The 13231-nt window shown below is 38.5% G+C and overlaps 1 protein-coding gene across 1 annotated transcript in view; it reads right to left on the reverse strand.

Annotated features, from left to right (window-relative positions):
- Positions 1-13231, reverse strand: part of LOC128664100 (protein NLRC5) — a 429645-nt gene that overhangs the window by 283341 nt on the left and 133073 nt on the right. The window contains exon 5 of the mRNA XM_053718792.1: positions 9364-11044. Coding sequence (XP_053574767.1) covers positions 9364-11044 — 1681 coding nt within the window. The remainder of the gene's footprint in view (positions 1-9363; positions 11045-13231) is intronic.

A 13231-nucleotide genomic window follows, 5' to 3' on the forward strand; every position in this document is an offset into this window, starting at 1 on the left:
GTAACTTAATATCTATGGAATGTAAAGGTTCAAACGGAACCCCTTGAAGAACTGAAAGAACTAGATTTAGACTCCAGGGGGGAGTCAAAGGTCTGTAAACAGGCTTGATCCTAACCAGAGCCTGAACAAATGCTTGAACATCTGGCACAGCTGCCAGTCTTTTGTGTAGTAAGACAGATAAAGCAGAGATCTGTCCCTTTAGAGAACTTGCAGATAATCCTTTCTCCAAACCTTCTTGTAGAAAGGAGAGAATCTTAGGAATTTTTATCTTATTCCATGGGAATCCTTTGGATTCACACCAACAGATATATCTTTTCCATATTTTATGGTAAATCTTTCTAGTTACCGGTTTTCTGGCCTGAACCAGAGTATCTATCACAGAATCTGAAAACCCACGCATCGAAAGAATCAAGCGTTCAATCTCCAAGCCGTCAGCTGGAGGGAGACCAGATTTGGATGTTCGAATGGACCCTGAACAAGAAGGTCCTGTCTCAAAGGTAGCTTCCATGGTGGAGCCGATGACATATTCACCAGGTCTGCATACCAAGTCCTGCGTGGCCACGCAGGAGCTATCAAGATCACGAGACCCTCTCCTGATTGATCCTGGCTACCAGCCTGGGAATGAGAGGAAACGGTGGAAATACATAAGCTAGGTTGAAGGTCCAAGGTGCTACTAGTGCATCTACTAGAGTCGCCTTGGGATCCCTGGATCTGGACCCGTAGCAAGGAACCTTGAAGTTCTGACGAGACGCCATCAGATCCATGTCTGGAATGCCCCATAATTGAGTTATTTGGGCAAAGATCTCAGGATGGAGTTCCCACTCCCCCGGATGGAATGTCTGACGACTCAGAAAATCCGCCTCCCAGTTTTCCACACCTGGGATGTGGATCGCAGACAGGTGGCAGGAGTGATCCTCCGCCCATTGAATTATTTTGGTCACTTCTTTCATCGCCAGGGAACTCCTTGTTCCCCCCTGATGATTGATATACGCAACGGTCGTCATGTTGTCTGATTGGAACCTTATGAATCTGGCCTTTGCTAGCTGAGGCCAAGCCCTGAGAGCATTGAATATCGCTCTCAGTTCCAGAATGTTTATCGGGAGAAGAGACTCTTCCCGAGACCATAGACCCTGAGCTTTCAGGGATTCCCAGACCGCGCCCCAGCCCACTAGACTGGCGTCGGTCGTGACAATGACCCACTCTGGTCTGCAGAAGCTCATTCCCTGGAACAGATGGTCCAGGGTCAGCCACCAACGGAGTGAATCTCTGGTCTTCTGATCTACTTGAATCATTGGAGACAAGTCTGTATAGTCCCCATTCCACTGTTTGAGCATGCACAGTTGTAATGGTCTTAGATGAATTCGTGCAAAAGGAACTATGTCCATTGCTGCAACCATCAACCCTACTACTTCCATGCACTGCGCTATGGAAGGACGAGGAACAGAATGAAGCACTTGACAAGAGCTTAGAAGTTTTGATTTTCTGACCTCTGTTAGAAAAATCCTCATTTCTAAGGAATCTATTATTGTTCCCAAGAAGGGAACTCTTGTCGACGGAGACAGAGAACTTTTTTCTATGTTCACCTTCCATCCGTGTGATCTGAGAAAGGCTAGAACGATGTCTGTATGAGCCTTTGCTTTTGACAGGGACGACGCTTGTATTAGAATGTCGTCCAAGTAAGGTACTACTGCAATGCCCCTCGGTCTTAGAACCGCTAGAAGGGACCCTAGCACCTTTGTGAAAATCCTTGGAGCAGTGGCTAACCCGAATGGGAGGGCCACAAACTGGTAATGCTTGTCCAGAAAAGCGAACCTTAGGAACTGATGATGTTCTTTGTGGATAGGAATATGTAGGTACGCATCCTTTAGATCCACGGTAGTCATAAATTGACTTTCCTGGATAGTGGGTAGAATCGTTCAAATGGTTTCCATCTTGAACGATGGTACCCTGAGAAATTTGTTTAGGATCTTCAAATCCAAAATTGGTCTGAAAGTTCCCTCTTTTTTGGGAACTACGAACAGATTGGAATAAAATCCCATTCCTTGTTCCTTTATTGGAACTGGGTGTATCACTCCCATCTTTAACAGGTCTTCTACACAATGTAAGAATGCCTGTCTCTTTATTTGGTTTGAGGATAAGTGAGACATGTGGAACCTTCCCCTTGGGGGTAGTTCCTTGAATTCCAGGAGATAACCTTGAGAAACTATTTCTAGCGCCCAGGGATCCTGAACATCTCTTGCCCAAGCCTGAGCAAAGAGAGAGAGTCTGCCCCCCACTAGATCCGGTCCCGGATCGGGGGCTACTCCTTCATGCTGTTTTGTTAGCAGCGGCAGGCTTCTTGGCCTGCTTACCCTTGTTCCAGCCTTGCATCGGTTTCCAGGCTGGTTTGGGTTGTGAGGCATTACCCTCTTGCTTAGAGGATGCAGAATTAGAGGCCGGTCCGTTCCTGAAATTGCGAAAGGAACGAAAATTAGACTTATTTTTAGCCTTGAAAGACCTATCTTGTGGAAGGGCGTGGCCCTTTCCCCCAGTGATGTCTGAAATAATCTCTTTCAATTCTGGTCCAAATAGAGTTTTACCTTTGAAAGGGATGTTAAGCAATTTTGTCTTGGATGACACATCCGCTGACCAAGACTTTAGCCAAAGCGCTCTGCGCGCCACGATAGCAAACCCTGAATTTTTCGCCGCTAATCTAGCTAATTGCAAAGCGGCATCTAAAATAAAAGATTTAGCCAATTTAAGTGCGTGAACTCTGTCCATAACCTCCTCATATGGAGTCTCTCTACTGAGCGACTTTTCTAGTTCCTCGAACCATAACCACGCTGCTGTAGTGACAGGAACAATGCACGAAATTGGTTGTAGAAGGTAACCTTGCTGTACAAAAATCTTTTTAAGCAAACCTTCCAATTTTTTATCCATAGGATCTTTGAAAGCACAACTATCTTCGATAGGAATAGTAGTGCGTTTGTTTAGAGTAGAAACTGCCCCCTCGACCTTAGGGACTGTCTGCCATAAGTCCTTTCTGGGGTCGACCATAGGAAATAATTTCTTAAATATAGGGGGGGGAACAAAAGGTATGCCGGGCTTTTCCCACTCCTTATTTACTATGTCCGCCACCCGCTTGGGTATAGGAAAAGCGTTGGGGTGCACCGGAACCTCTAGGAACTTGTCCATCTTGCATAATTTCTCTGGAATGACCAAGTTGTCACAATCATCCAGAGTAGATAACACCTCCTTAAGCAGTGCGCGGAGATGTTCTAATTTAAATTTAAATGTCACAACATCAGGTTCAGCTTGTTGAGAAATTTTTCCTGAATCTGAAATTTCTCCATCTGACAAAACCTCCCTCATGGCCCCTTCAGATTGGTGTGAGGGTATGACAGAACAATTTTCATCAGCGCCCTCCTGCTCTTCAGTGTTTAAAACAGAGCAATCGCGCTTTCTCTGATAAGTAGGCATTTTGGATAAAATATTTGCTATGGAGTTATCCATTACAGCCGTTAATTGTTGCATGGTAATAAGCATTGGCGCACTAGATGTACTAGGGGCCTCCTGCGTGGGCAAAACTGGTGTAGACACAGTAGGAGATGATGTAGTATCATGTTTACTCCCCTCATCTGAGGAATCATCTTGGGCAATTTCATTATCTGTGGCAGTACTGTCCTTACTTTGTTTGGACGCTATGGCACAATTATCACATAAATTTAAATGGGGAGACACATTGGCTTTCATACATATAGAACATAGCTTATCTGAAGGTACAGACATGTTAAACAGGCTTAAACTTGTCAACAAAGCACAAAAAACGTTTTAAAACAAAAACGTTACTGTCTCTTTAAATTTTAAACAGAAAACACTTTATTACTGAATATGTGAAAAAGTATGAAGGAATTGTTCAAATTACCAAAATTTCACCACAGTGTCTTAAAGCATTAATAGTATTGCACACCAAATTTCAGAGCTTAAACCCTTAAAATAACGGAACCGGAGCCGTTTATAAATTTAACCCCTATACAGTCCCAGCTATAGTCTTTGCTGAGACCCAACCAAGCCCAGAGGGGAATACGATACCAATTGACGCCTTCTAGAAGCTTTTCGAGCAATTTTTAGATCCTCACACATGCATCTGCATGCCCTGCTCTCAAAAAACAACTGCGCAGTAATGGCGCGAAAATGAGGCTCAGTCTACAACTAGGAAGGCCCCCTGACTGGAAAAGGTGTCTAACACAGTGCCTGCCGTTTAATAAACGTTCCCCAAGTTTATAAATGCAAATTGTCAGCATAAATATGAATAAAATGCCGAAATAAAGCAATCGATTTAGCCCATAAAAATGTCTACCAGTTTTTTTAGCCCATAATAAGCCCTTTATTCTGTTTGTTTGACTAAGAAAATGGCTTACCGGTCCCCATGAGGGGAAATGACAGCCTTCCAGCATTACATCGTCTTGTTAGAAATATGGCTAGTCATACCTTAAGCAGAAAAGTCTGCTAACTGCTTCCCCCAACTGAAGTTACTTCATCTCAACAGTCCTATGTGGAAACAGCAATCGATTTTAGTTACTGTCTGCTAAAATCATCTTCCTCTCACAAACAGAAATCTTCATCCTTTTCTGTTTCAGAGTAAATAGTACATACCAGCACTATTTTAAAATAACAAACACTTGATAGAAGAATAAAAACTACATTTAAACACCAAAAAACTCTTAACCATCTCCGTGGAGATGTTGCCTGTGCAACGGCAAAGAGAATGACTGGGGTGGGCGGAGCCTAGGAGGGACTATATGGCCAGCTTTGCTGGGACTCTTTGTAAGGATGACGCCGTGGACCGGACACACCAATGTTGGAGAAAGAGAGACACAATCACACACAGAGTGTTAGAGAGAGAAAGAAATAGAGAGATACACAATCATACACAGAGGGTTAGAGAGAGAGAGAGAGAGAGAGAGAGAGAGAGAGAGAGAAAGAGAGAGAGACACAATCTCACACAGAGGGTGAGAGAGAAAGAGAGACACAATCACACACAGAGTGTTAGAGAGAGAAAGAAATAGAGAGAGACACAATCATACACAGAGGGTTAGAGAGAGAGAGAGAAAGAGAGAGAGACACAATCTCACACAGAGGGTTAGAGAGAGAGAGAGAGAGAGAGAGAGAGAGAGAGAGACAATCAAACACAGAGGGTTAGAGAGAGAGAGAGAGAAAGAAACACAATCACACACAGAGGGTTAGAGAGAGAGAGAGAAAGAGAGACACAATCACACACAGAGGGTTAGAGAGAGAGAGAGAAAGAGAGACACAATCACACACAGAGGGTTAGAGAGAAAGAGAGAGAGAGAGAGAGAGAGAGAGACACAATCGCACACAGAGGGTTAGAGAGAGAGAGAGAGAGAGAGAAAAAGAGAGAGACACAATCACACACAGAGGGTTAGAGAGAGAGACACAATCACACACAGAGGGTTAGAGAGAGAGAAAGAGAGACACAATCATACACAGAGGGTTAGAGAGAGAGACACAATCACACACAGAGGGTGAGAGAGAAAGAGAGACACACAATCACACACAGAGGGTTAGAGAGAGAAAGAGAGAGAGAGAGACACAATCACACACAGAGGGTGAGAGAGAAAGAGAGAGACACAATCACACACAGAGGGTTAGAGAGAGAGAGAAAGAGAGAGACACAATCACACACAGAGGGTGAGAGAGAAAGAGAGAGACACAATCAAACACAGAGGGTTAGAGAGAGACAGAGAGACACAATCATACACAGAAGGTTAGAGAGAGAGAGAAAGAGAGACACAATCACACACAGAGGGTTAGAGAGAGAGACACAATCACACACAGAGGGTTAGAGAGAGAGAGAGAGAGAGACTATCACACACACAGGGTTAGAGAGACACATAAGGGAGAGAGAGAAAGAGACCATGGGGGAGAACAACACAAAAGGAAAGAGATGGATAGATAGAGAGAGAGAGACACACACACACACAAGGGGGGGGACCACTGCATTTTTAAGTAATAAAACAGCAGAGCTACAGAGAGTTAATAAAATGAGTCTATAATTTAGTGTGAAGTACAGAGGCAAGCTGCTAAGTTAGTGGGTGTAAAGTTTGAGTAAACAAAATACAAAAACGACCCTGCTGTAAAAGAGTAAAAACACACTAAACCACATTCATTAAATTATCATTTTCACTAACAGAATCCCTTTCAGTAAAATCTTACTTTAATAAGATGTGGCTGAAACACTGCTCTCTCTGTCTCTCTCCTGCTCTGTAAGGATTCAGGAAGTGACAGTGGCACATTCCACTGCACTTAGAGGGGAAGAACAGAACTCTCTTTTTCACTTTAGCAAAGAGGTTCTCAGGACAGCAACAAAATATATGAAAGTAGTTTTTTTCCGTTTTTTTGTTTTGTTTTATATGATTTAACATCCAGCCCCAACCCTATGTTCCACTTACTAATGCCTCTCGCTGGATTGGTTCAGCCCAAATAGGACTGCCTCAAATAAGCAGTTAATGGGCCATGCAATGATCTTAACCACTTGCATCCAGTAGGTGGCGCAGCATGTTGTGTAATGGTGGGCAGACCTGCCTGTGCCTCTCCATTGCACAACATGTAGCTGTGAGAGAAAAAAAATGCTGGGGGAAAAAAATTACAATTTTTTTTTTTTTTTTTTTTTTAAGCCAATAAAAAAAAAATATATTTTTGCCCATATGAGAGGTGAAGCACTGCCTCACCTGCCTCTAGTGACTGCACATCACTGCTTTACTGTATATATTTAAATCAGCCTGTTAACAGTCGCTTTCACTGTAATAAAGGCTTTACTTACATTACATTGGTATCAGCAGTATTTTCTTAGTCAATTCCATTCCTCAGAAAAATAATTTACTGCACATACCTCATTTGCAGGATTCCCCGCACGCTATTCCCTTTCTGAAAGTTACCCCACTCCTCAGAATGTGCGAGAACAGCCAGTGGATCTTAGTTACTTCTGCTAAGATCATAGAAAACGCAGGCAGATTCTTCTTCCAAACACTGCCTGAGAAATAAACAGCACACTCTGGTGCCATTTAAAATAACAAACTTTTGATTGAAGAAATAAACTAAGTATAAAAACACCACAGACTTCTCACAACCTCCTAACTAGTTGAGTTGCAAGAGAATGACTGAATATGACATGTGAGGGGAGGAGCTATATAGCAACTCTGCTTGGATGATCCTCTTGCAACTTCCTTCTGGGAAGGGAATATATTCCATAAGTAATGATGACCCGTGGACTGAATACACTTAACAAGAGAAATGATTTGCTTTTGTTTTCTGCCTTTCCTCTTTCACTGCATACTATGCTTCTTGGGTGTCTCCTAACCACCAGTTATCTTTCTTTAAAAGACAGTCTACACCGGAATTGTTATTGTTTTAAAAGATAGAAAATCCCTTTATTACCCATTCCCCAGTTTTACATAACCAACACTGGTATATTAATATGCTTTTTACCTCTGTAATTACCTGGTATCTAAGCATCTTGACCCTGTTCACATGACTTTTTATTTATTATCTATTGACTTGCATTTTAGCCAATTAGTGCTATGTTGTGCTGACTATTAAATAACTCAACGGGCGTGAGCACAGTGTTATCTATATGGCTCACATGAACTAGCAGTCTCCTGTTGTGAAAAGCTAATAAAAAAGCATGTGCTAAGAGGCTGTCTGTAGTGGCTTAGAAACAGGCAGAAATGTAAAGGTTTAGATGTTATAAAGTATATTAATATAACAATGTTGGTTGTGCAAAGCTGGGGAATGTGTAGTAAAGGCGTTATCTAACTTTTTAAACAATAACAATTTTGGTGTTGACTGTCCCTTTAAGGTTACACTTACTCTCCTGCTATATAAAATGATCCTTTTTATATCACCTACATGCTTTTTATATGAACACTCTCACATGTTTCTCAATGTCTAAGCTCTTTCATCATACCCTGTTCCCTCCTCCTGTATTCAATTCTTTATCTGACTATGCAGCAAGAGATATTTCATAGAATATCCGCTTACTACAATCTAGCTTCCGCTTTCACACATTTTCTCTTTCCTCTAATGCTGTTAAAGTTATATTGAACTCATTTTTTATGCATATGGAAGCGCTTTTTTGTGAGCAACTTATTTCTAGGGGCAGAATGTTTACTGGCTGAAAAGGACAACTCCCATACCTCTGTAGGAGGAATATGACAGGTCTCACAGGTATAAAAACAAACCTTTTTTTCAGAACAGGAACATTCTTTAAAAAAAATAACTTTAATGACTTTAATGTCCCATTCACGTGTAGCTCCACTGCTTTCTCTTTTCTTAACTTTCACTTCCTATCATTTTCTTTTCTAGTAAATCCTCTTTCTCTATACTCTCTAGACATTCCTTGGATGACAGGCCTGACAAAAATATATGAAAGTTATCAGTAAAGTCATTCTTTAATTTATATTTTAAATTCCACTTTGACTTTAAAGTAAAAAATAACTTTAATGACTTTAATGTCCCATTCACGTGTAGCTCCACTGCTTTCTCTTTTCTTAACTTTCACTTCCTATCATTTTCTTTTCTAGTAAATCCTCTTTCTCTATACTCTCTATTTATTGATGTACTATGAAATCTTTGCCCCTGAGCCTATTCAACCATGTTTCTTTTTTCTTTCCTGCTTCTCCCCATTTGTGCTCGATAATCTCACTATTCATTCATGCTCTATACCTATATATAGCTTTATATTTCATCTGGACAGTATCATATTTATTTAAACCTGTTTGTGCTTTCTCCGCACCATCATCATAATATATGATCTCGCCATCCCCAAACATTCTGATTCTTTCAGTAGTGTGCATGCTATACTTTATCATCTACCACATCAGTGTTTCTCAACCGTAGTCTTCACGTACCAGGCCAGGTTTTCATTATAGCGGAACTAGAGCACAGGTGAAATAATCAGCTGATGGGTCAGAGCATGTTAGTAACCATGGTTTCAGATCAGCTGATTATTTCACCTGCCCTCTAGTTCAGCTATAATGAAGACCTGGCCTGTTGGGGGTACTTGAGGACCGTGGTTGAGAAGAAACACTGTACCATATCATGAACCACAAAGCATCACTCATTCAAACACTCTGTTTTCTCTAAATTGAATAGTAACAAAAAGTTGTACTGTGGCCCTGAGCCTAATCCCATTTATTTAACCCTTATCAAAGATACATATACTTTTTTAAAAGGTACACATATACTTTTTTAATGGCAAAGATGACATATATGGCATTTGTTTAGCTACAGTTTACCATTACTTTTGACATTATAGACGGTCAGAAATGCAGCAATTTTCATTTTCATTTATTTATACATTACCTTAAATCTTGAATATTTTCACACTTGCCTAGAATCTCAAAGCAATTAAGCTCCACAGGGCATCCTGCAAATTCCAAAGAAACTAAACAATTTCCATTGTTTACAACAAAAATCAAAACTGTCATATCAACAGGACTAATTCTAAAATTTCTTATGTCATATTTGAATTGCAATTTTTTTCCAACTTCCTGAGCTAGGTTGACATCTTGAGTTTCATATGTGCAGTGACACAACTCAATCAGTTTGGGTCCAGTGAGATGTGTGTCTGCCAGTTTGGCAATAGACTGATGGACAGCTTGCTGTTTCTTCTGAACTAGATCTTCATTATGTTCAGCTACTTCATACAGAAAAGGTAGACATTCCTTGGATGACAGGCCTGACAAAAATATATGAAAGTTATCAGTAAAGTCATTCTTTGATTTATATTTTAAATTCCACTTTGACTTTAAAGTGATTTTTTTATGTAGTGTGTCCTCAGTTACGGTTTTGTTAATCATCAAACACAGTGCGGCAAAAAACTCTTGCGAACTAAGATGAACAAATGAAAAACCTGTTTCTTTGCTGCCATCCATCTTCTTAACATCAAACATGGAAAGTAGGCCATGCCAAGGTGCAAAGCCCTTTAAGTATTTAGAAATATCTCCCACGTAGAATACTGTTTTTTTCTCTTCAATCCCTTTAAGTGCAAGGTTACTTAAGCCAGAGATTGCTTGTTTAAAAGTCTTTAACATAGTATTCTCATTAGCCGAGGTTTTTTGTTTTTTCCTTATAAAAATGCTTAACATTTTCATGTAAAACTGTGTGATGGTCTGTGGAAGTTGTAGACTTGAAGTACAAGTATTGAGCAGCTGTTCCAAACACACACAAACAATGTGACACAAAGCTGGCACAAAACACATGTGGATAAGTTTGTTGTTCCCCCTTAAATGAACTAATGCTTCACCCCTAGATGGTGTAGCATGGAAAAATAAGTTAACATATTTTTCAACCCGCTCTTCATTAAACCCCAGAACTTCAGCAACAAAGTCCACTGACTGGAGAGGAAGGTCATTTAAAATTTTTGATCTACAGGTCACAACAATAGTGGATCCAGGAAGGATCTTTCCATGAAAAAGGCTTGTAAACATCTCAGAGATGGAAAGTGTACGACTGAAATCAGGGATCCTATATGGAGAATCATATGAAACCTGCTCTATAAACTCATCAAGCCCATCAAAGATGATAAGGACATGCTGAGGGTTCTCAATGATATATTGAAAAACTTCTTCGGCATCTGTATCTGGTTTAATAAACAGATTAAACAAAAGTTCTCTGAGTGTGACCAATCTGTTTATCAAATTTAGTTGACGGAATTCAAAAAGAAATATTAATTTAAATTGCACAAGTCCCCCACCAGCCCATTCATTACAAATCCTGTGAGTTAGCATAGTCTTTCCAGTGCCTGGTTTTCCCACCAGTACAATGATCTGAGTTTTGGAAAGATGTATTTTTTCAAACAGCTGAGATATGTTAACATTATCAGTTTTGTCTAAAGAAACCCGTTTTCTCTTCACATTGTCTTGTTGGATTACTGGCTCAACAAACATTTGGTTGAAATATCTTCTAGTTTCTTCTCTAGCTTTATGTCCATATTTATCTAGTATGGATTTGATGATTTGTTGCTTGTACTGTTCAGTAGCATCTGCACATAAAAATAGTATATGCTTTATTCATTTTTAGACATTATAATTATTATTTATGACAGCTTCATAAATGTCAAAAAAAATGAAGGAAGGAAGGAAGTGGGTTGACTTCTTTAAAAAGAGGGCAACACATCAGAGAAGTATGATTAAAGGGACAGGGTTTTTTATATATATAAAATGCTTAGTTACGCATAATGAAACAACTTTGCAATATATCTTTTATTTATGTTTTTCATGTAGTTTATCTATGAAAATTAAGCCATTTCTAATTATCAGAACTTCTGACTTCTCAAGGCTAACCCTGCCACATATATGTATCCCTAATTGGCTTTATCAGATAACAACTGCAAAACAATTCACTTTATACTAACTTTATGACAGTGGCTAGCCTTGTTGTTTGTGGACTAATAATAATTACTAATGACTAATAATTACTAATAATAATAATGCAAATGGTGGGGTTGGCTATTGAAAAATAAATACAGAGAAAAGGATGTTCATTTGTTTTAAAAATGTTAAAAGGACAATAACCAAATTTGTTTCTTCCATGCTTTATATAGAGCATGCATTTTTAAACAACTTTATAATTCACTTCTATTATCAAATTTTCTTTGTTTTCTAGGTATCTTTTATTAAAAAGCAGGGACATAAGCTCAGGAGTGTGCACGTATCTGAACTACTATATGGCAGCAGTTTTGCAAGAATGTTATCGATATGCAAGAGCACTATTTCCTGTCATGTAGTGCTCCAGACACCTACCTAGGTATCTCTACAACAAATAATTCCATGGAAACAAAGCAAATTTAATAATAGAACTAAAATGGAAACTTTTTAAAAATTGTATGCTCTGTTTAAATCAAAAAATAATATTTTGGGGGTTATGTTTCCCTTTAAGACTTGGCTGATATGTTAGAACCAATTACAAGAAACACATAACACTGAAAAAACAGGAATTAACATGCACTATAAAATATAGAAAGCAACATGGGCCGGATCCGTAGGTATGGGCGAATGTGTTTATATTCGAATTTGAATGTTATTGTAAAAATTCGATTTACATAATCGAATGTTGATAAGAACGAATAATCATAAAAATTCTATTAACGAATGTTATTTACAGTTTTCGAATGTGACATTCGAATTTGAATATTACATTTATACAACATAGTTGTAGACTAGAAATACAATTTCAAATTCGAATGTCACATATTACATTTCGAAATTGAATGTGATATAAAATACATAGCTAAACATTCTATTATTTCGAACAAATATTTTTGAATGTTATTGAAAAATTCGAAAACGAAAATTTGAAAATAGAATGTTATATAAACATTCGAATTTCAATTTGAACAAACGTATCAAAATTTGTTTTAAATTTTGAATTTGGGAACAAAGGAACACATTGGAAAAAGGAAGCTATGGCCCATGATCAAATGAACATCATGAATATAATGGTTTATAAAAGTTTCCATAACAACTGTTTGTTTTGTATTTTTAGGTTGCGTCTCCATTGCTGTGTAAACAAAACCATCTTCATAGAATAATGGATATACTTGTTACCACCAATTTACACAGTTTACAAGACTAAAACTTAGTTTTGTCATTTTTATTGAAGCTGCTTTGGGATTTTTTTCCTTTTATTAATAATGGCATATTGGTAGTTATTTATATTTTATTTAAAATCCAATAGCTAAAAGTCACCTGAATAAAATATTAAAATCCAACTACTGTTTGTGGGCCAAATTACAAGTGGAGCACTATTTAGCGCTTTTGCTCGCACACAAAAAATCTGGAAGTAAACTTAACGCACACCGGTTTGCAAGCGAAACATGATGCTAACTAAGGATGGGTGAATGTTTCTAAAAATTTGAAAATTTAAAACGAATTTTGATACATTCGTTTTTCGAATTTTTCAATAAAATTTGAAAATATTTGTTCGAATAAAAGAATGTTTAGCTATGTATTCATTCAAAAAAGTAATGTAAATGTAATATTCTAATTTAAATGTGACATTCGAATTCAAATGTGACATTCGAATTCGAATGTAACATTCGAATTCGAAATAGTATTTCTAGTCTACAACTGTGTTTTATAACTGTAATATTCGAACGCTACATTCAAATTTGAATGTCACATTCAAATTTGAAATAGTATTTCTAGTCTACAACTGTGTTTTATAAATG

This window comes from Bombina bombina, chromosome 1, assembly GCF_027579735.1.
Source record: "Bombina bombina isolate aBomBom1 chromosome 1, aBomBom1.pri, whole genome shotgun sequence".
NCBI classification, from domain to species: domain Eukaryota; kingdom Metazoa; phylum Chordata; class Amphibia; order Anura; family Bombinatoridae; genus Bombina; species Bombina bombina.